The sequence below is a fragment of the Electrona antarctica genome, assembly GCF_951216825.1.
Source record: "Electrona antarctica genome assembly, chromosome: 9".
NCBI classification, from domain to species: domain Eukaryota; kingdom Metazoa; phylum Chordata; class Actinopteri; order Myctophiformes; family Myctophidae; genus Electrona; species Electrona antarctica.
In genome coordinates this window covers 11,430,173-11,453,267 of record NC_136790.1, presented here as the reverse complement: position 1 = coordinate 11,453,267, position 23,095 = coordinate 11,430,173, and the positions used below count along the sequence as shown (strand labels likewise).

The 23,095-nt window shown below is 41.9% G+C and overlaps 2 protein-coding genes across 5 annotated transcripts; both read left to right on the top strand.

The window, feature by feature from the left end:
• The first annotated feature begins 406 nt into the window (after positions 1 to 406).
• Positions 407 to 3,217, top strand: prr13 (proline rich 13). 2 transcript variants are annotated; one of them, XM_079510380.1, is made up of 5 exons: positions 407 to 511; positions 1,221 to 1,278; positions 1,506 to 1,628; positions 1,773 to 2,137; positions 2,734 to 3,217. In XM_079510380.1, exons 2-5 carry the CDS (start codon positions 1,263 to 1,265, stop codon positions 2,773 to 2,775), a joined length of 546 nt encoding a protein of 181 aa, XP_079366506.1. In that variant the 5' UTR covers positions 407 to 511; positions 1,221 to 1,262; the 3' UTR covers positions 2,776 to 3,217. The 2 variants fall into 2 exon arrangements, with proteins under 2 accessions (XP_079366506.1, XP_079366505.1); XM_079510379.1 differs by having other exon boundaries at positions 408 to 511; positions 1,506 to 2,137.
• A 2,912-nt stretch (positions 3,218 to 6,129) lies between these two features.
• Positions 6,130 to 23,048, top strand: LOC306929730 (poly(rC)-binding protein 2-like; the record flags this gene model as incomplete). Of its 3 annotated transcripts, none has more annotated exons than XM_079510376.1 (13): positions 6,130 to 6,353; positions 7,299 to 7,432; positions 9,435 to 9,458; positions 9,545 to 9,577; positions 10,076 to 10,192; positions 10,770 to 10,901; positions 11,265 to 11,393; positions 13,549 to 13,623; positions 14,345 to 14,386; positions 16,156 to 16,228; positions 16,889 to 16,941; positions 17,405 to 17,574; positions 21,325 to 23,048. In XM_079510376.1, exons 2-13 carry the CDS (start codon positions 7,364 to 7,366, stop codon positions 21,359 to 21,361), a joined length of 954 nt encoding a protein of 317 aa, XP_079366502.1. In that variant the 5' UTR covers positions 6,130 to 6,353; positions 7,299 to 7,363. The 3 variants fall into 3 exon arrangements, with proteins under 3 accessions (XP_079366502.1, XP_079366501.1, XP_079366503.1); XM_079510375.1 differs by having other exon boundaries at positions 16,129 to 16,228; XM_079510377.1 differs by lacking the exon at positions 21,325 to 23,048 and having other exon boundaries at positions 16,129 to 16,228; positions 17,405 to 17,578.
• Between the last annotated feature and the right edge of the window lie 47 nt (positions 23,049 to 23,095).

Here is a 23,095-nt window from a genome sequence, read left to right as displayed (position 1 = left end):
GGCGCACGATTGGCGCGCGCTCTGATGAGTCTGAGCCTATTCTTTCCTTAAAAAGGGGGATAAAATGAATATAATATAGCCTAAATAGATATTAATATTGTACAGTATAACCATTCATTGTCATTGACATGGTGACACGTGACATCCTACGATTCCATTATTAACTTTGAAAATACTTCTCCATGTACAGTAGCAAAGAAATTAATTTAAGGACGGGCGGGGCTTCGTCGTTACTCATTTCCATAACCTGCTTCCTACTCACGCAGTCCTATCTCGTCGTACGAGGGTGTCACGCTGAATTTAGCCGATCTACAAGCTCACAACGCGTCACATCGCGACACGTTGTGAGCTTGTAGAGCGATATTCAGCGCCGCGCGACACCATCGTACGACGAAACATATCGAATCAGCGTCCAAAGCCGGAAGACAAACACACTGGAGCAGGGAGCAGCACCAGCACCACCCACATTCCTGACAAACTTGACGTTGACAAACAATCAAGAGGTCTCAAGGTAAGCTTGTGAATGACGATTCTTGAAATCTGATCGCCATAATGGAATACATAATTGAGAATTCATGCCTCGAAACACAGACTTTCTGAAATTATAATATAGCCATAATAAATGTAAGAAGAAAACTAGTATTGAGAAAGTACTAACTGGCTATCTGCAATGGGAGTTGTCTACTTGGCGTACTGCTACGCCATAGTTTATGTAATGACATTTGTGCCAATGGATCTCTCTAGGACTCTAGGTTGTCCTACATGAATTGATAAATAAAATATATATTTTTAATAAAATAAAATAAAACTCACAATAAAGTTCTGTTTCTATCCAGTGATGAAGATGAAAGCCTGTAATTTGAAAGGCTGGGTTCATCTTATAATATGTCAAGGTTCAATGGCCATATGAATAAATAATTTGTGTGTGTGTGTGTGTGTGTGTGTGTGTGTGTGTGTGTGTGTGTGTGTGTGTGTGTGTGTGTGTGTGTGTGTGTGTGTGTGTGTGTGTGTGTGTGTGTGTGTGTGTGTGTGTGTGTGTGTGTGTGTGTGTGTGTGTGTGTGTGTGTGTGTGTGTGTGTGTGTGTGTGTGTGTGTATATGAGAGAGAGAGAGAGAGAGCGCTAGCTAGCTGGTCCAGAGCTATGGACCAGATATACTGTATAAATGTGCAAATCACTGCCTCCCTTGTTGCTGCTGGGAATGTGCTTCACTTCTCTCCAGGCCTTCTTCTGAGGACACCTGTCACAGAACACACAGATTATCATGTGGCCTAACCAAGGTAAGAAAAACACTAACAGGTGTCTAATTATCCACTTTCAACCTGGCATCCCTATTTTGAGCATTTAGGCGAAAATATAAAAGAAATATATATTTTTTTAAAGTTCAAAGATTTAAAAAATAAATTGTTTATTTTCACTATTCATCGTATGACAAAGTATATAAATACGCCTTAAGTTATGTAGGTGACTAGGTGTGTATAATGGACTATGTTGTGTGTAATCACAGGTCCGCCTCCTCCGGGTGGCCCACCGAACCCCGCCTACCCTCCCGGCTACAACCCTGCATACCCCGGTGCACCCCCTCCAGGATCATTCCCCCATCCTCCGAACCAAGGATTCCCAGCAGCAGGCCAAGGATCATTCCCCCATCCTCCGAACCAAGGATTCCCAGCAGCAGGCCAAGGATCATTCCCCCATCCTCCGAACCAAGGATTCCCAGCAGCAGGCCAAGGATCATTCCCTCATCCTCCGAACCAAGGATTCCCAGCAGCAGGCCAGCAGTATCCAACATACCCTGGTGGGATGAACCCGGCCATGCCTCCGCACATGCCCCCGGGGGTGAACATGCCCTATGCACCTCCAGGTGGTTTACCGGCTGTCCCACCACCAGGCGCTTACCCTGGCCCGTACCCTGGCCCATACCCCCACTCTCCAAAAGGGGGTCACCATCATCATCCAGGGACGATGCCGGGGATGATGCCGGGAATGATGCCGGGAATTATGCCGGGAATGGCAGGGATGGGCATGGGCGTGGGCGTGGTTGGACATAAGGCCAACAAAAAGATGAAGAAGAAGAAGATGAAGAAGGCACACAAGGGTGACAAGGTGCACAAGCATGGACACCATAAACATGGCAAGGTGAGTTGGAATTTAAGACTACTGCTGCAAATTGATTATTTTCTTAGCGATTATTCTGTTGGTTATTTTTTAGATCGAATAATTTGTGGCGCGCTGCAAGCTTGTACATCTGCTATTTGTGAACATTTTTGAAAGATCTTGAAATAACTATTGGTTTAGAAGGCATTCGTAGAATCAGCACAAGGGGTGAGGCTCTGGGCATTTGGACTTTGAAAGCAGTAAAGTCTCCTGACTCTTTCTGCTTGTTCTTATTGGGGGAACACCCACCCATGTCTGATATTGTCATTTTCTATTATGGAGTGTTTGTTTGTTTTTATTACAGCTTGGCTCTGTAGGTGACAGAGCTGTTTAGAAGGGGCTCGGTGTGTGTTTTTTCATTTTATTTTATTTATTTCAATATTTTATTTTATTTATTTCAATATATTTTGAGATGGGATATCATTTTGGGGGTCCTTGACATACATTTTTCAGAAAACTGTTACGATTTAGAAGGCATGATTTGCAGAATCGGCCTCAGGTCTTAATGGGTTAAGATAACCATCATCTCTCTCTCTCTTTCTCTCTCTCACTCTCTCTCTCTCACTCACTCTCCACAGTCGTCCTCAAGTAGTAGTAGCAGCAGCAGTAGCAGTGACTGACTGACTGAGGCTGCTGGTCGGTCCAATATACAACTCCCAAGTAATGAGAACTGCTGAATGAGCTACATATACCGCTATTAACATTGAACAGACAGTACTGATAACCTCCTAACAAGATGTATATGACAATACAGTATTGCATATAACACTGTAAGTATCTGTGCAATACATTGTGTGCAAGTGAACATTTCCATGCCTTAAGATGCATTAATGCCATTCCTGTGTGTTTTCCTTTTGATTGTTTCCTGTTTGTATACACACTTTATTTGATAACATTTGCAATAGTAAAAGTGTATATGTCCTACTGTAAATGATAATAATTCACAATCACTATGCAAAAATGTATCTAACCTGCTCACTTTGCACTTATTGCATTATTGACCAAATTCAAGTGAAAGTTTTAATGTGGGTAAAATATCTTATTAAAATCTATTTAAATATTTTGAGATTTTAATGGGTTATTCATGTGGAGATAGTTTGCTAATAATATAATGTGTAATATTTGACAAATTGGCCATAAAACAGTCAATACAAGGTGTGCTAAGAGGATTTATAACCCAAGAAAGCACTATGGCTTGTTTCCATTGAGGCCCTTCATATTACATTTATTTGAACATTTAATGACATACTGTACAAATATACAGTACTTATGCAAAAACTACATATAAACGGTTAGAAATTATATGTAGGCCTACAGTAAAGGGGGCAGGGGGGCTTTAACTTTTTACTGGGGCCAGTTTCGAATTGCAACCACCCGTAAGTGCACTTTGAGAGCGGTGAGTAGGGATTCACATTCCTTTACGACGGTTGGTAGGGTGTTACACATTTTTGTGGCATAGGAGCGAAATTAATTTAACCCCTTGTTTGAGCCAAATCTGGGTTGAACGTGATTTGTCGAGATCCCTCTGGTGATGTGATAAGTGATTGATGTAACCACGTATCTTGTAAACCAGGCCCAATTGCTGTAATTGTCATCTACTAGGCCATCCCAATCTATCAAAATGAGCAGGGTTAAGGTGAGTTGTAGGAGTAAGGCCAAGCAGTAGCCTGACCAGTTTGTTTTGGGATGTCTGGAGCCTTGTTTTTAGGGCCTTTGTGGTGCTATGGTACCATGACGTACAATGGTGCATGCAGGAAGGAAGGTGCATGCATAGTCGAAGAAACCTTGATTGAATTTTTGATTTCACAGTATGCAGAATGGGTACATTTCAAACGAAAGCACAAGTCAATACAAAAACTGTTACTTTGGACGACACCATGATTAAGCATTACACTTGTTTACAACAGGGTCCACCATTTTCAATTCATCATATAAAGAATGTAGAAAAGGGAAAAACACACACAAGGGAAAGTGGGGGGGGGGGGGGGGACTCAGACTTTATTTACGGGGGCCAGTTTCGAATTACACTTACTGACCAATGTGACCATGCAGTGAGGAGATCGTGTACATTACAAAACTCTTTAGATTACATTAGTTGCCATTTTATCACTGGAAAGATTTGCCTCTAAGATGGAACCCAGGTAGGTAATTTCATATTTTCTTGTAATAACATGTCAACATTTTAATGACCTTTTCTTTATTTATTTTTTTGTATTTAAGACAGCCAGCAATGGGTAAAACGCTCCCAAAATCTGCATTCAAAGATTTTCTTAGAACCTTTGTCATTGGTCGATTTGCCTGTCTACTTCCTGATTAGTTAGTCATTTCAACCGGGTTGTTTTCGACCAATGACAAAGCTTCTAGGAACATTTTTGAATGCAGATTGTGGCCTGATGTGTCACAGACTCTTTTTGGGAGCGTTTTACTCATTGCTGGCTGTCTGAATACCAAAACATAATAATAAAAAAATGTCATTAAAATGTTGAGAAATATTGCTTATAGCAGCTTTAATGTTATCAGCGAGCCAGCTGCAGATTCTACCGAGTTCAGAGCTGACTCAGCTGAGGCCTTTTTCAACCTCTAATTTGTCCTTTGTACAAGAAGAAATTGCAGTCACAGGCTGATGTCATGTCATTTACAAATCTCTTCTGTCGGGAAGAAACCACCTAACTCCAAAATGTTCATTTTTCAGGAAATTAAAAATATACATGTTTAAGGAAATGAAGAAAACCTTATTTTGAAAACAAAGCAATACTGCCTCATCAAAGTTGTGGTGTGACTTTATATATTGTCAATTACTTGCATGAGAGGTGATGGAGTTATAGTTGCTTTAGCAGACAGTTTGAGGGTCCAATGGAATGAAGAGGTTTTGTCCAAAGCGTTTTTTACAGATGTAAAGGGTGTTCAATTTGTGATTTATGTAAAAATTGAGTTAGGTTTCCTCCCGACAGCAACGAATATATTAGGAACAGTAACACCTCATCTACACTGACAGCGATGCGAGCGAACAATGAAATCTCAATAGAATCACATGTTTTTCAATGAGACTCTCCTGACGTACCGCGAGCGACAACGTGCTGTGCAGCAATGTCGTCCACCCCTCCTATGTTCACTCGCAGAGTATTTGAGTAAGGTTTCGCGGCCCCAAACACTGGTTGAGATCTACACACTACTATTTATTGGTTATTTGATGAACCAATCAAATAACCAATAAATAGTAGCGTGTAGGCAATGTCGCAACGCAATGACAGACGCTCCATGTCGCTATCAGTTTTTCATGTGATATCGCCATCGGAACGCTTGCTCCTTGCCTGTGTAGATTAGGTGTAAAGGCCCTAGTGCTTCCTTGCGGAACGCCAGAGCTCACTGGGAGGGGGGGGGGGAGTGTTGTGTTCCATTCACCTCCACCATCTGTTCTCTCCCCTTATATAGGATTGCATCCAGCTCACTTGTACTATGAAAACCAATTGCTTTTTGCTTATCAATCGGTATGGAGTGATTTACGGTGTCACAACCCTTTTGGAGGTTCAGCATGACCATGCCTCAGTATTTGCCTGCGTCCACCTCGTGTTAATGTGGTCATTCAAATAGAGAAGGCATAGCCTATGCAAGTATGCATTAGTGGAATGGGATGTTCTGGAGCCAGATTGGAATTTGTACATTTTTGTAGAAAGCTTGGATGTGCTCTACACACCAGACACCAGTATCAACATGTCAAATCAAACATTATACATTTGTATTGTAATATGGCTTACTTAAGGTTGAAATTCAACAAGGCCAGGAAATAGCCGATCTACAAGTTCACAAGAATCGTCACACGTGAGTGTGCAGTGCTATTTTTGTAGATCTTACTAGTTTTGAAGATTTTTTTTAAACAAAGATTGACATGAAAGACACTTTATGATTTTAATTTGTTTTAATTTGAGCTTGTATATAATATTGCACTGGATAGGAGGAGCAACTGAACAGGAGCACACGAGGGGGAGGGATGATGATGCTGGTGATGGGTGAAAGGGGAAAGTTCAGGGGTTCTAATGTTGTTGTCTTTGTGTAAAGGAGTGGAGCTGATCTCTCACATCACTCTTCCCTCTTCCCCGAGTCCTTTCTAAACTCCCCCTGGGTTTCTACCCTCCCAAACCTTTCCCCTCTCTACCCAAACCCCACCCTCCCCCCGGACACATCTCCACGCACACATCAGGTAAGATCCACGCATCCTTTTCGCTGAGCTTTACTGATCAAAAAGTAAAGCCGAAGATATCGCGCCCAGAAGCTAAATGGTTAGCAACCGTAGCTAACAGGCTTCATGTGAGCTCCGCTAGGCCTTCATGACGACTGACGAGCATGCCAGCAGCAGGCGTGCGCCACAATGTTTTGGTTTATTTATTGTTTACTTTATTTTGACTTTACCGGAGTTTCCGCGACCATGTTGATATAAACATGTGCTGGAAGGCCCAGGCGAAAACAGAGAATTATCCCAGCCATGGGGGATTGTACTGGCTAGTCATTCATAGTTAGGCTAAGCCCTATGGGCTAGCCTAGGTTGCTAACTAACTAGCAACTCACATGCTCGCCCATTCATTTTTGCGCAGCCAACAAGCCTCATGCTAACCCCGGCTAGCACTAGCACTTTAACAAACGTCAGAAGTCCTCAAATCTCAAAATGCCTCTCGAAACCCATTTGATATTATTCCAACTTGCCTCAGTATGTTATGCTGATCGCAGCAACTACTAACTCCTGTTTATATCTTAATGTTTATCTTAATTATCTAACTATAATAACATGAACATAATTTTTCATTTTAGGGGGGATACTTAGCCCAAGGTTTAGCTACGAGAGTCTAAACCTTGGGCTAGGGGATACTAATTGTAAGTCGTACAATAAAGGGGCACAATATATCCCCATTTCAATTATATCCCCATTTCAATTTATCATGAATTGCTTAATTAAATGTCACGCACGTTCATGTAGTTTGTTGAGTAGTTTGTGGTTTGAATAATGTATAGCCATATTTATTGTTTTAAATCAGCAGGCATCCTGTGTCTACTCTGTCCCATTGTGTTTTACTCTCAAGTCACCTTTTAATTTTGTCATACCATCTCCACCCTTCCTTTTCTATATTCGCTCATCAACCTCCCTCCATAGATTCATCTCAGTGACCAAAGACCCCAGTTCTGCTCAGACATCTACGCCCCCATTCAGTGACCGAAATGGACTCCGGTGTGATTGAAGGAGGACTCAATGTCACTCTTACCATCAGGCTGCTCATGCATGGCAAGGTGAGGTTGCCCATAAATCATTGGTTCCCAACCAGTGGTCCTTGAGGGGGTTCCAGGTGATCCCCACCTAAATGATTGGTAACCAAATGGACCCCTATTAGATTTTTAACACAATTGGAGAATGCAGATTGTTATTTTGATCAATGTTTGCCTATTATCTCTCCTATGGTACCACATCAATACAGCATGCATTTGTGGACAAAATCGTATCCAACCACAACAACATATCCTGTTTTATTCTGCTAGATCTCAGCATATGGTGGTCCGTGGCTCAAACGCTGAATAAATAATTGACCTTGATATGAAAAGGGTTGAAAACCACTGCCATAAATTATCTTCAACTTCATATTTAGGAAATGGAATCACTGAGTGAAAGCCACTTATCAAGGGTAGAGTTTTATATGACGAATGACAATCTTGAGTTGGTGATGGCAAAGATGAACGATCCTAGCCTGGCTAATAAGCCAGACTCAAATCACACTGGTGCGGTATTTGAGTCTGGAGATGCTGTGTATGGATCTTGTTTCCTGGGGGGGCGGGTTCAAACATTTTCTCTTTGACGCAATTGGTCAGAACTACTGTCAGTCAAAGGTCTCAAGCATTGAACGTCACTGTACCAAAGCCCGCCCATATTGCATACCGTGTCCCGATTGGCCACACCAGTTCTCTGGTGTAGGAAATGGGCGTACAATTGAGCCTCTCCAGACCGTAATCCGCCAGCAGGCAATTTTTTCTTTGCCAACGGCTGATTCGGTCTGGCTTATTAGCCAGGCTAGAACGATCCTACATGTGGCTGGGGTGATGAGATGGTTAGACAGTGGTGTGTTTTATAATAGGCCTCAGATGTGCCCACTTCCATGAGCCGGATTTATACATTGTCACGGCGGTGTCATGGACCATAAATAGCCGAATGCATCGCATCCGCACTGTGTTGATCTTATAGATCGCCTATTTTTGGTCTGTGATGCCGTGATGTAAGACAGAGCATGTATAATATTCAGACTAATATATGGTTGTAATTTACATTAGTCACAATCATTTTATTGGTTCACATACAAACCACTGGCTGTCCAAGATCGTGAAGCAGCTGCAGCCTATATTAACTCAATAAACATTGTTTATGGGATTTTAAGGCAGTTTTTGTGTTGAAAGAACTTTAACTCACCCGGCGCCTTTTGGTGCCTACTTTCATATGTTTTTCCACGCTGATGCCTTTTCATGCCTTTTTTAATATGAATTGACTACGGTTCACAACTGTGTCCTGTACGTGCTCATAAGACTCCGGTTCGGGTGCGATGAAGAAATAAACGGAAATGAAATTTCCGCTGGCTTATGCGGGACACAGATTTTAAAATCCTAATTTCGAACTGGTTGGAATAACGTGTTCCTTCCACGCGCCCACCAGGGAAACTCCCCCATGTCAGGTGTAAAGGAGCGACTTGGACACTCATGCATGAAGGAAGCATGAGTTCAAGTCCGTTGCTCTCCCCAGGTTGGCGGAGGGTGTGTAGAGCCCAGGATCACATTAGATAATTGACACGGGTGAAAAATGGGTTACAAAATCGTGGGATAAAAATTATATATAAAAAAAAAAAAAAATCCTAATTTCGCAGATTCTTCTTTTTTAGGTCAAAACAAGCTTGATTTGCAGCTCATTTCTCTCAACGATATGGTTACAACTATGTTGTGGGTGGATTAAATGACAATTGCGGGACATGTTACATAGCGGATGTTTTCTTCCTGATTTTCGGTTTCTGAGTGAAACGGCTTTCAGAATAAGATGCTTTGCCTATTAAATGACTGGATGGTGCCCTGAGCCATCCACCAGATGGCGCTGTTGGCGGAAAATGTGTTAAGATGACTGATAACAGAAAGGGCATCTGACTTTTAATGAACAATGTGGAGATTTTAGTCTGTTAGCTGTTTTGAAATGCAAATTAATTCATGACATGATCATAAAAAAGGGTTTTAACATTCACACTTTTCCATTACTTTATTTCAGGAAGTTGGAAGCATTATCGGCAAGGTGGGTTCTTCCAAATAAGCTAAATGTAATGTCTACAATTATATTCACCATCAATAAAGCTGAAACTGACTTTACTCTACTTATAGAAAGGAGAATCTGTGAAGAAGATGAGAGAAGAGGTGAGACTTTATTACATTACTAATATTTGAAGGCAAAAGTTGTTACATTGCATTGTAATTAATGGAATGTTAGTTGTGCTACACGGTTTATCGTAACGTCTTCCGTATGAAAAGTTTGACTGATCATATCCTTTCGTCGTTTTATTGAACTCCGTGATCTCCCTCACTTTGGCTTAGTATGTAGCGAGTCACACGAGAGTACACACTGCACTAACGGACATGTAGCCTTAAAGGTCCACTTCACCACTTTTCAACCTATCTTCATATAATTGGTCCTCACAAATGTTCATGATAAAATACCTCACAGAGAAGATTGTGCACATCTCAATGCCTATTATTTAGGTCAGGTGCTGGATGTCAGGCATCAAAGCAAACATCAAAGAAGAGGAAAAAACATCCAAGCTCCACGAGGCTGTTAGCATTGATGAAGTTCCCAGTGCCACCATACGCCATCAAGCGAACTGGGCCAAAATTATAATGTTTTTTTCCTGCTTTCAGAGTGGGGCTCGTATCAACATCTCTGAGGGAAACTGTCCTGAGAGGATCATCACCCTGGCAGGACCAACCACAGCCATCTTCAAAGCATTCTCCATGATCATTGAAAAGTTGGAAGAGGTAGGGACTACTTACTTCGCCCCATTATGGATAGATTAACCATGGCTCTAGTCTGAAATAAAGAAGATGTAGAACTCTTTATGGTTGCTTTGTATCGGACAACAAAGGCAATAAAACGTAAGGTCACTACTCGTTTGAGGGTGGTGAACAGGTGCACTTGGGCCGACAATTACTCAGCGCACTGTTTTCTCCCAGTTCCATGCAGGCACTAACAAAATCTTCAGTCATTGCTGAGATTCCTCAGTACTGTGAGCCATGCAACAGCAATATTTCCCTGACCGTGAGCAAGTTTGACTAGTAATGACGGCCAGCCAAAAACGTTGAACCCCTGGCATAGACTAGTGCAGAACCAGATTTTTTTTTTTCTTGTGGTGGTTCTTTCTTTTGGCCAACCCATGTTGGCATTAACTATTTATTTTGTGTCCTAAATCAGGTAAAATTTGATTACCCAAAAGTATTTTTTTTTGTTGGTCAGATAGTATTACAAATTAGAAAAGGGAAGGGATGAGATCATATTACACAATCCAGCCAACCGTGTAAAGTATGTACTTATCTCTGTCACCATCTTTTCCCCCAGGATATTAGCAGCTCAATGACAAACAGCACAGCTACTAGTAAGCCACCAGTGACGCTGCGCATTGTGGTTCCTGCAAGTCAGTGTGGGTCCCTAATCGGGAAAGGTGGCTGCAAAATCAAGGAAATTCGAGAGGTATACTAAATGTCTAATTAAATTGATGTAGGATGATGCCATTAACCTTACAGTATGTACCATGTAAGCCTTATTTTATACTTCATCATATGATGGTGTCGCAAGCTGAAAATAGCCGATCTACAAGCTCACAAACGATATGCTGTGAGCTTGTTGATCAGCTATTTGAAAAGTTTTTTTCCTATAATTACGTGTGCAAAATAGTGATCCCAGGTTGAAAGTAGTTAAAGTGCAGGACAACGTAGAGCGTGTAAAAGTTTTTGTTCAGTGTTGATACTGTACTGGCTGCCTATGGAATTGGGGCGCATAATTACTAGGGTCTTGTAGTGCCCTCACTCACTCGTCTCTTTTTGTGTACTAAAGTCAACAGGTGCTCAGGTACAAGTAGCAGGTGACATGCTTCCTAATTCCACGGAGCGTGCCATCACCATTGCCGGGACTCCTCAGTCCATCATAGAATGCGTGAAGCAAATCTGTGTGGTTATGCTTGAGGTACGTGGACTCCTGACTACAATAATTTCAATGGACTTGCAGTGATGTAAATAGGGTTTTAGATGGGTTCCAATCCAGGGACATTTTATGAGTCCCACTTCAACAACGTTACGAGCCATATATTGCATTTAACTCCCATTTCATATTGTAGCCTATCTGAAAAAAATATACACAATTCCAAATCTGACAACTTGAATATTTGCAAAGTATTATGCAAACAACAGTGCAAATTATAAAATATATATACTTTGCACTAGAGAACAGCGGACGAGCTTATTTGTCACCCGAATCCGAGTGTGCATATTTATAATCCGCCCGTTATCTGCCCAAATTAATTAATTAATCCAATTTATATATCCGCAACCACCCGAAATCCGCTGCTATACAAAAGTGTATACAGTAGTATAGCCGATCTACAAGCTCACAACGCGTCGCTGGCTCACTGCGACGCGTTGTGAGCTTGTAGATCGGCTATTTATAAGTTGTGTCACTCACCACTGCCGACAGTTACGGTTGTATATTCCCATTTCCATGGCAACAAGGCTGCCGTCCGTTGCACGTTCTCGCATCGCAACGAACGTCTTTTCATGTGGCATATCCAAGTCCAACCCTCGCCCCCATGCAATCCCATGGCACCGAGTCCCACGCCAAATTTATATTCTTCCCTTTTGTTTCAGTTAGTTGTAAGTTTCTTTCACACTCTCAGCTGCCTGTTAGCCTAGCAGCTAGCAGACCACTCGCTCTAGGCTCTACACCGTTGTTGTGGTCCTTCCTTAGGCGTCTAATTTGTGCCTGATGAAAAATATTAAAATACTACTAACGCACGCACGCCGAGGATTTGCGCCTTTTAAAAACTATATTATAAGACTATAGATAGATATCATTAATTTATTTCCGTTTTAAAAGTTATAAAGCCTATAGATAGATGCCATTAATTTATTTCCAGCATTATTTCACCCGCGGTTTATCCGATATTAATTTATAATATATTGAATTGACCCTAATCCACCCTAAACTGCGGTTCACCCGCGGCAACCGCGGCTAAATCCGCCACCCGCTGGTCTATACTTTGCACTGTTATAAATATTTTTAGGTGTATTCCTCTGACGACAGACTCACAGACGACACACACACACACACACAGTCCCCCTTTTCCATATAGAGAGAAATATTATTTGTCCCGACCGGCTTGTGTGGTTTTACTGGTCTGTCATACTTTCTGACCCTTGGAGAGATTGCATATTAGGCGACGATGCATGTGCTCTTTTGCATCAATGAGTAACACTGACTGTACAGAAGCTAAAGTCTTATTCCTCGCACTCACAGACCCAACGCAGTTTGCATCGCGACAATGAATAGCCTAAACATCGTAGGCAAACGCTAGCCCCGTTTGGATTGGAACCTCACATGGCTCGCAAATGAAAGTCTGTCCGCGACTCCTCTGTAGCAACGTTTGTTGTAGCTGTGAGAGAGAAGTGTGTGTGTGTTCAGTGAAAAGAGGGGAGGTCTGCTACTTGCCCGCTTCGCTCCTCTATGCTTCGCTCAGCTGTAGCTGTTATACTCAAACAAGAAGAACAAAAATAATTTGGTCAACGCAGCGCCCATGTATTTTATCATTTCGAATTGATCGTGTTTCTACATGGATTTTATTGTTTTTAATGTAGGATGAAGTCTGATGCGGACATGCAAAATGATTGTGTCCGGCATGCAAGATCGGGCTCTAGGGGTTTGAATACTTTGCAGTGCATCGGGCTCGTCCGGGTATCCATACGAACACATTTTGCCGGTCAATGGTGCCTGTCAGCAGGGTTGTTGAGCTGTGAGGAATAGGATGTTCTACATCACTAAAGCTTCTGGGGATGGGGATATCAGGAATCAACATATTACTAAATTGAGGAGATCAAAGGGGAAACAATGTTACTATGTCCTACTTACTAGTTACTATCAAGTTATTTCCACTGAGCTTCAAGCATTGCATAACATTAGTTAAATATATGCCATGTTGAATGCTTTTCCTCTAAGTAACATTTGTGAATGTTATTTGATGCCTAAAAGGTAGAACCGTCACCTTACTAGTATTGCATACAGTACTTTGAGGAGACATCTGTTCGTTGTAATGTGACCATGTGCCCATCTGTTCTCCTCTGCTATACAGTCGCCCCCTAAGGGGGTCACCATCCCCTACCGACCCAAACCTTCAGGATCTCCTGTCATCTTCGCAGGCGGACAGGTACTTATTCTTAAACAGCAGTGTGGTGGGTCAAGAGACCTTTGAGAATACTCATGCTCTGCACAGTAAAATCTTCAGTGTTGCTTTATCTCTGAGAGTGTACAAATGACAATACAGGTACCCTTATGGGTCTGTTTATTTAACACTATCAACATGAAAACAATGCATGTATGAGATGTTTCAGCATGGACTGAACACTTGGATAAGAAACATGTCTGTATTGTCCTTGAATTTGACTGCAAAAGACCTTAACTGTCAGGTGCTAGTATTCATTTTAGATGCTCCCAGTGCAACTTGTGTTAAAAGAGAACAATAGCTGTAATGGTTCTGTGCAGCAGAGCGCTGTTTTATCTTTGTGCATCTCCAGGTTTGGGTTTTATGTTTCATGTATTAAGTTCAGAATCTAGGCAACCGACTTCCCAACGTCCATTATTCACCCAAACTGACATTCTAAAGAGTAGTTTTCTAGTACTGTTTATGATAACACAACTCTGTTATCTTACTAAATCTCCTTTCATTCTACTGGTTTTCCTTGATTTCACTTTGACTTCTCTCTTCTAATAATGTGGAGACTTTGGACAAAACCATATTATTCAATAGATATTCTGCATGCTGGATGTTTTAATCAAGGGACGTAAAGTAAAATGTTTCCCTGTAAAACGTGAATTGAACATTTAAGTGACATGAGGTCTATGAAAGTCTTTGTTTCCATTTGTTTCAGGCGTATGCCGTACAAGGACAGCACGCGATTCCACAGCCAGATGTAAGTGTGGTAGACATCTCTACATGGGTCTTCAATTTTCAAATGAATTCATTTAGGCACCGGTAGATTCCACTCAAGTTGAGGAAGCCTCTAAAAGAAGTAGTAGGATGAACCAAAGCTCATTTGCGAGTGTCATGACAAATGGTTTGAATATTTTATTTAGCAAAACACCAACTGATTTTGTTTTAGTAACGTGTGTAGCTTGATGAGGGGACAAAACTAACGAATATACAATGTGGAAAACCTGAAAGGGTCTGAAGACTTGGATGTATCCCTTGTAAATATTTGAACCCTTATGCATCTATAGTGGTACTTATTTATCTTTTGTTTTAATATTTCCTATGTTCTGGCCAAAAATGTAATGGCTCAAAACTATTTACTCTCCACCCTTCCAAATAACAATCTGTTTCTGTTGCTTAGCCTTTCTCTCCTTTTTTTGGGGGGGGGTTCTGTTTGTGTGTCATTAAATATAGAGCGTCGCAGTCCTGCCCCCTTTCACGACGACGGGCCCGGAAAAGAATTTCCCATGCATTTTTCCCATAGACGTTTCAAAAAGTATTTATTTAAAGATCTGTAAGCCTTGGACAAAGTCAAACACATCATGACAATAAACACAATATTTTGGGCCGAACAAATGATTACAAAGAAGAAAAACAACTTCTTCTTTCTAATTATTTGTTCGGCCCCAAAAATTGTGTTTTGTCACGATCCGAGTTGGCCTTGTCTGAGGCTTACAGGTCTTTAAATAAATACTTTTTGAAACGTCTAGTGCAGCCCAGATAAACGCAGCCTTCTCTTTTGCTCTGGTAACTCTTCAGTATTATGATGTTCCCTGTTCTCGCCCCATGTTTTCACCTAATCCTTTTCTCTTTAAATGAGCATTAGAATTTCCTCCATCAGCATTGGAAGTGATAATGACAGAGTGGCAGTCAAATCAGTCATAAAAATGTTATTCAATAGAGGATCATTCCATTTGGCCTGTGGGGGGTGCTTAATGTCTGATTTAACATTTAATTGCTTGGTTTCTCCCAATAAATCATGATATTGTTTGAGGTTCACTAGCCCCTCCTATGCCCAGCTTTCCGGGTTTGTCTAACCACAAACATTGGCTTGTAATTGGCTGATCACCCCATAGCAATGATTTGATTGGCTGAGCAAAGTACAGCCAAAGCAAAAATAAGAAACATTGACTAATCAACCAAGAGATGGGTATAGTCAACAAAGACTCCCTCGATCGAGTATTCGACTACGAGGTCAGGCCTAATGTATCTAGGGGATGGTGTTTTGATGAAATACCCTCTCATCCCCTCCTCAAAACACCCCCTGCCTATGCTTTGTTGACTGCAATAGAGTGATGTTAACTGACCATTTCAGTTATGTTGTGGACCTTGTATTGATGTTGGGTAGGAGGTCCTCTGCATACCAATCTACGTTGTGCTTTGTGGCTCCGGCCCGAGCCAGAAGACTTCAAGACGGCCTAATGAATGGAAGCAACCTGCACATTCGAGGAATACCTCTCTGGTACCCATTACCCAACATGGAGAACACGGCAATGTTGCACCTTTCAGATAGGATGAGAGCACAGAACGTCAAAATCATTGTGTGATTTGTTTGAAAATCCGTGTTGTGTATTCTACATTAATCTGTACTCACTACAGTTCTTGTTCCCATCTTTCCTCTTCCTTTGTTTTTTCCTCCATTTCTACTCCTCCCCGCCCCACCCCCCCCTCTCGCTCTCACAGTCTTCCTCTGCTGCTATCTCTCCACAGCTTACCAAGCTTCACCAGCTGGCTATGCAGCAGAGCCCCTTCCCCATTGCAGCCAGCAACCAGGGATTCACTGGTACGCACCAGAGTGGCTGGGCTGCTTAAGCCCAATTGTACTTTGTCGTACACTGAAAGTAGCCAATCTACAAAGCTCACACCGCATCACATTTGGATTGCAACAGAAGCTTGTAGATCAGCATTATTGTGACATTAATCAAATCAAATGATACAAATCAGCATATATTGTGACATATCCCATACCAATGAATGGGATACTTTAAAATAGTCTCTCATCCTTGAAGACTGATTACATATTATTTTGTCATTTTAGACATGTCCTTGCCACCCCTATTTATAGTTTTACAGAATTGAGTGATGCATAAGACAATGGCCTGAATCGATAAGATGTCTTTGATGGGTCTGGGTTATTGAGGGCTCCTATGTCCTTTTTTTGAGTGTTTGTGAGACAAAAGTGAGGATGCAACTTGTCATTGGCCAGAATTAGATATTATTATTATATTATATTATATTATATTATAAGAGCGCCCCTCACTTCACACAGGTGTGATTATTTTTGAGGCTATGCCCAGCTTTACGGGTTTGTGTAAACACAAACATTGAAGACAAAAGTGAGGACGCAAATTGTGATTGGCCAGAATGAGATGATGTATGATGATAAGAGCACACTTCACTTCACACTTGATTTAAAAAGAAAATGGTGTACATTTCTTATCAGGTATGGACGCCAATGCCCAAACCAGTTCCCATGAGATGACCATTCCAAATGATGTAAGTATTTGCAAAAGTATGCACCATTTAGGACTGCTCAGTCCTCTGACAAAATCACAATGTTGGCACACTTTAATTCCAGTTGTTGGCATCAGGGAAAAAAATGATAGGGTGACGTTTAATGGCAATAAATATTTATATTGGTGGTCACGCTGAACGTGGCACAAATACATTACAGATTTTGAACCTAAATCCCATTGTTCCCATTGAGGTGATCATATGTCTATATACAGCATATTTATATTTACAGCAAAATACGGAAGTTTGCGAATGTGATGTCGTAGTCCAAATCATATAGATTAGATCACAAATATCATAGATTGTACTGTACATATGTTATAGGGTTCAGTTGCGCAAACGACTTCCAAGTTCGCAGATATATTCATGAGGTTGATAAATAATATATTATTAACATGACGGTTATGTAAATCAGTGCCTTACAATGCTCATCCCTCCGCTCTAGCTGATTGGCTGCATCATCGGCCGTCAGGGGGCCAAGATCAATGAGATTAGGCAGATGTCGGGCGCCCAGATCAAGATCGCCAATCCGGTGGACGGATCTGCAGACCGCCAGGTCACCATCACTGGCTCCCCTGCCAGCATCAGCCTGGCCGAGTACCTCATCAATGCCAGGTGAGATGTTGGGAGAGCATTGTCTTACCCAAGGTGCTTTTATTCATTTTCAGACTTCACTAGCCCTAACCCACACTTTTTTTTTGTATTTATTTATTCCCCAAATGTGGCCATTTTCATCTTGCTGGCCTGGGTCATGTGTTGCTCTGCTTGGCTGTCACTTCTTCCCCCCCTCATCTCTGCCAGACACTCTACCTCAGCAGACGTGCCTTCAGCATGCCTTCCTATTGAGTTTAGAGAAATACAATAAAACGGCTATATATATATATATATATATATATATATATATATATATAGACCAGACCGAGAAGCTCACAACGCCGTTGTAGATTGGCTATTTTCAAAAAGTCGATGTGTGTATATAGGTTGGTTGAAATTATTAGGTTGGCTGAAATGATTTTGACGCCATTAAGTCATTTAGCCAGGGACCCCCTGGAACCACCTCAAGGACCCTTGGGCGTCACCGGACCCCACTTTGAGAACCACTGGATTAACTACTACTTGGTTAATTGGGTTCCAGTTCTATGATGGTCATTTCATTAGAAATCCACCATAGACCTTCAGCTCTGGGGCGTCTGTATCTCGGGCAAGCTTCCACGTGCCTCACAGAAGGGGACGTTCGGTAGGCCTGAATCAGAGGCAATGTAAACGTTTGTTTTCTCATGCTAATAAAGCTCCATTGAATTGATAACTCCCGGAAAAGACGAGCTGTGATTGGCCAATAGTCACTTGAGTGGCAGCGTGCCTTCCGCTATGATTTCCACATCAGTACACACGGCTAAATGTAATTAAGTTAATTGAGTGTGTGTCACTGGTGTAAACGTTATTATTATGACCCTACGCTATGTTTACCCATCAAAATGTCTCCTATAAAAATGGTCCATTTACTCCTGCCAATTGACTATGGCTGCCATTTTGGTTTTACTTCATACAGCTATGCTTCGTTATCCTTTCCATGTTATGTCAGACATATTACCTTTCTTTGTTGCTCATCGTATTTATTGTTTAGGTAGGTGTCTTTGTTGCCCAGTGCCTGCATGCTGTTGCGGACAGCAACCTTTTGCATTCTGTGTTAACCACTTAAACCCTATATTAGGCAGGTATAGTTATACGTCCATTTGCAAAAATAGACTATCTGAGAATAAGGATAGACGCTAGGGTTCATGTGGCTAAACATTGGAAGAATGTGGACCATTGGCCTATCAATGAGGTCTCAATATGGTCCGTTTGGACTGTACCATTCCCCAAATCCTAACTCCTAATCCGACACCTACTCTAAACCCTTTGAACTGTGCCTAACCTTAATCTAGAATTGCATATTGAGTTGACATGGTCCTCTTTCCATCTGCAAATGGTCTGCCTTCCTTTGGCATCAACATGATACACAAAAGGATGCCTTGCCTTGTGTGTCAGCAATGCTCAGCATGTGAATGCTAAAGATACCTTCCCAATCGCAAGTGGCAAAATTTGATCCATAGAGATGAGAACATGTCGCCTCTTGACACACGTGTTCACACACACACACACACACACACACACACACACACACGTGCGCGCTGATCCATCGCTATTGTTTGTTTATTTGGGGCCGTTTTAACTGCCTTGTTCCCAGTTGTAAGTCTTAACTCCTACTATCCTCCTTATTTTGTGTTGTTCTAATCACATCCTTGAGTGGTTGTGTATTCCTCCTCCCCCTCCCCCCCGTCTCCCACCCCCACTCACCAGCCTACCCTGGCCTGTAACCCATCCCGACTGTGTGTCCCTCTCTCCTTGTCTCCCTCTCTCCTTCTACAGTGTAGAGTCCTCTAAACCTCCTCCCTCCTCCTTGAACCCCGAACAGACCAGCCTGTGCCCTCTCTCCACCACCACTACTACCACTACTACTAGCACCACCTCCTCCTCCTCCGCTGCTACACCTTCCTCCTCTTCCTCCTCTTCCTCCTGTGTGGTGCCTCCCTCAGCCTCCATCCCTCTGTCCTTGTTGGCTCCAGGGCCGCCTCCTCCACCTCCTCCCTCCTCCTCCTCTAACTCTTCCTCCACTGAATCCCCGCTCCCCGGCTCCTCTCCCGCCTGTGTCTCCAGTCTGCTCAGTCTCAAGCCCCTCCCCCTCCTGGCCCTCCATGTTGTCGGCACCGGGGCCAATAACCCCGCCCACTCCCTGGCCCCCGAGCCAAAAATAGTCCCCGAGTTGACGTCCAAGTCTAAAAGACGAAGGCTCTCCCCTTACTAATGTTGGGAAATGTAAAGTCATATACTAAAAGTACTGACAATAGCCCCTTGTTGTCTTGTACCTGCACTTGCTTTTGTATCTGGCTGTGCCATGCTTCATTTATTGCGCGTACACACACACACACACACACACACGGTTGCATCACCACCAGAAATACATGGCTGCTGCCATATTTATTGGGGTAAATAACCGGTCGCTTGGTTTGTCCTGTCTCTTCCTAAAGGACTGCATTATGAGTTAATTGTGTTTTTAAGGGACTACTAATACTTCAATAAGCATGGACACAGGTATAATTTATTTGACTACATTGACTAGTAATTACTATAGCTCTCGTTCTCTTTGTGTACGTTCGGCTCAGGTAGCGCCTCTCACTTTAAGATGTCAAGCTGTATTCAGTTCATGGAATTGGGATTACACACCTCGCCTCGATAACCAATTTCCTAGTGAATATTGTCAGCTGTTAAAATAAACAGACCTCGGTCTGTTTACACACACACACACACACACACACACACACACACACACACACACACACACACACACACACACACACACACACACACACACACATGTACAGTACTATATACACAAGTTTTGCCCAAGCGAGGATGACTGCATCAGTATTCTGCCCAGTGCCCTCAGGTTTATACCAAATTACCTTTGGATGTTAGACCTGCAAAAAGAAAATGAATATATAATTAAAAATCGGGACCCCAAAAAACGGACCTGTTATGCCTGGCTCTTATTTGCGCATGGTGTCCTGCACCAAAAATAGCTGATCTACATGCTCATAGATCATCTGTTTTTGGTGTGCGTCACCCGTACACAACTATGTTTAACCCATTTTGGGCGGGAACCCCTTTTGGTGTTAGCATTATGTGATGCTTTAGCTATTGAAAAATAGCTGATCTACATGCTCATAGATCATCTGTTTTTGGTGTGCGTCACCCGTACACAACTATGTTTAACTCGGGCTTTCATCGTCTCAATCCCAAAGTACTCCAAACACCAGGCACTCTTTTAGTTGAGCTGTCACTCAGCGGCAGCTAGAGGCGGGATCAAGGCAGCACTGTGTATGCCTTGATCCCGCCTCTAGCTGCCGCTGATTGGCCAGGCCGTCTTGTGGCCGGGCATCAAGTCTGCCTGAGAGTTCCCAGATGGGAGCAGGTGGGGGGAACCCAGTGTACTGTCTGCTGCCCCATCTGGCGGAGTCAGGTCACTGTTCCCCTAACCTGACTCCGCCAGATGGGGCAGCAGAGAGTTCACTGGTGTACTCTCTGCTGCCCCATCTGGCGGAGTCAGGTCACTGTTCCCCTGCACCCCTACTAAACCCAAGGTATGAATTTGAGGGCTGCACAACTCTTTTTAAGTCGACTAAAAGGTTCTCATTGAAAGCAGGGAAACATGTTAATTTCTCTGTATCTGTGAAATGAAATAATTCTAATGTAAAGAAAGGGATAATATTGTCTGATTTGCATGGCTTATTCTTTCCCCTGGTTTCTCGATGTGTCTCTCTGCAGGCTTTCCTCTGAGGCGACAGGACTGACGGCCAACTGATAAGACACTGCATCTGCACTAAAGCCTAGTTTATACTTTGTTGTGCGATGGTGTCGTTCGCTGAAAATGACCGATTTTCGGGGATACACTGTCTTACCACAAAGTAAAAATTAGCTCACTTTGTATACCATCGGCTCCCATAAACGGTCAATGCAACTATCCAACATAAGTTTATATAGAAGTGTATATATAAGTATATATATATCTATATATAAATATATATACACACACGACACCGCCTCTTCCTCAGTTGAAACCATGTCAACTGCCATTGTTTTGATCTGCTGCATTTATTTATTTTTATTTGGGGTTTTTTATTTCTAGTTTAAAAAAGAAAGACAACCATTTGGTTTTTAATTCCCTTGAGTCAAGTTGAAAGTTTTTAATCATTTGTTCTTTTCTTTTTGTCGTTGGATGGAACTCTCTTCACCCTTTGTCTTTCTTTGCTATCATGATGAATAGAGGTGGAAAACTTTAAATAGGCATAAATTATAGGTTCAGTTCTGTACAGTCAGCTTTTTTTTTTCTTTAAAAAGGAAAAGACAAAAAAATGTAAAATTAAAAAAGTATCAAAAATAAGAATTGACTGCTTTATTGTTATTTAGTCCCCCCCATCCCTCTACCCCCCCCCCCCCCCCCCCCCCCCCTCTCTAATTTATCCCTTCAATAATGAGTCACGTAGACCTTTATTCCACAACCCCCTCTTGTCCAATCACAATCAGCCCTTCATTCCACAACCCCCTCTTGTCCAATCACAATCAGCCCTTCATTTCAGTCACATCACATTTGTCACTGGAGGAGTGGGGGGTGTATGTCACTGATCTTGACGTATGATGAAAAATGGATCCAACACATGTTTGAATTCCTTATAAATAATTTAAATGGTGTACTCGACAGTAAAACAATTAAATCCATAGTATCAATGTAACTAGTTGGAACCAAATGGATCTTTGTGTACAAATGGAACAAATTGTTGCAATTGTACACACTACAGTGAAATTAACCACTTGAACCCCAGCATCCATATTATGGGGTAGAGCAGTCGCCAACATCTACAATGACCTTGTAGATTGGCTATTTTTGGAGAACAGAACAGAAAAATAACTTAAACAAAAAACACCAAATAGTGTAACTCAGGTCTGTTTTACTAAGTCTAGAGGGTTTAAGTGGTTAAAGGATTTTACTGTACAGTATAACAAATGCCCCCTCCCACTCTATCACTTTGTCATTCCTTATTTTCCACCATCTATTTTTGCCCTGTGATCATTTGTTGATTTTGATTTTTGGGTTGGTTTTGGCTGAGAAAGCAGAGAGTACTCTGCACCTTTTGTAAAGACTGATATATATACTACTTTAAAAAAAAGAAGAAAAAAAAAACAAAATATTGTTTTAAATGGAGGAAATATTTTTTTTTACTACAAAAGGGGAACAACTCCTGAACATCGACTGGTCTGTATAAATGTGTTGATGCTGAGAACTGAATAATTAAGCTCTGAAAGCTAGACAAAGATATGACTTAAACACTAGTTTCCTGCTCTTTGCTTTTCTCAAGTCAAGATTTTATTTTTTATTATTTGCAGGAAAACAAAATGCACGTTTTTGAGACTGTAGACCTGGGTGCCACAACATTGTTAAAAACAAAAAAAAAAGAAATACAGAAATAAAGATGTGAAATACTCAAACTACACTTCGTCTGAGAATTCTCTTTTAAGTTGCCAAAGAATAAACTGAAAA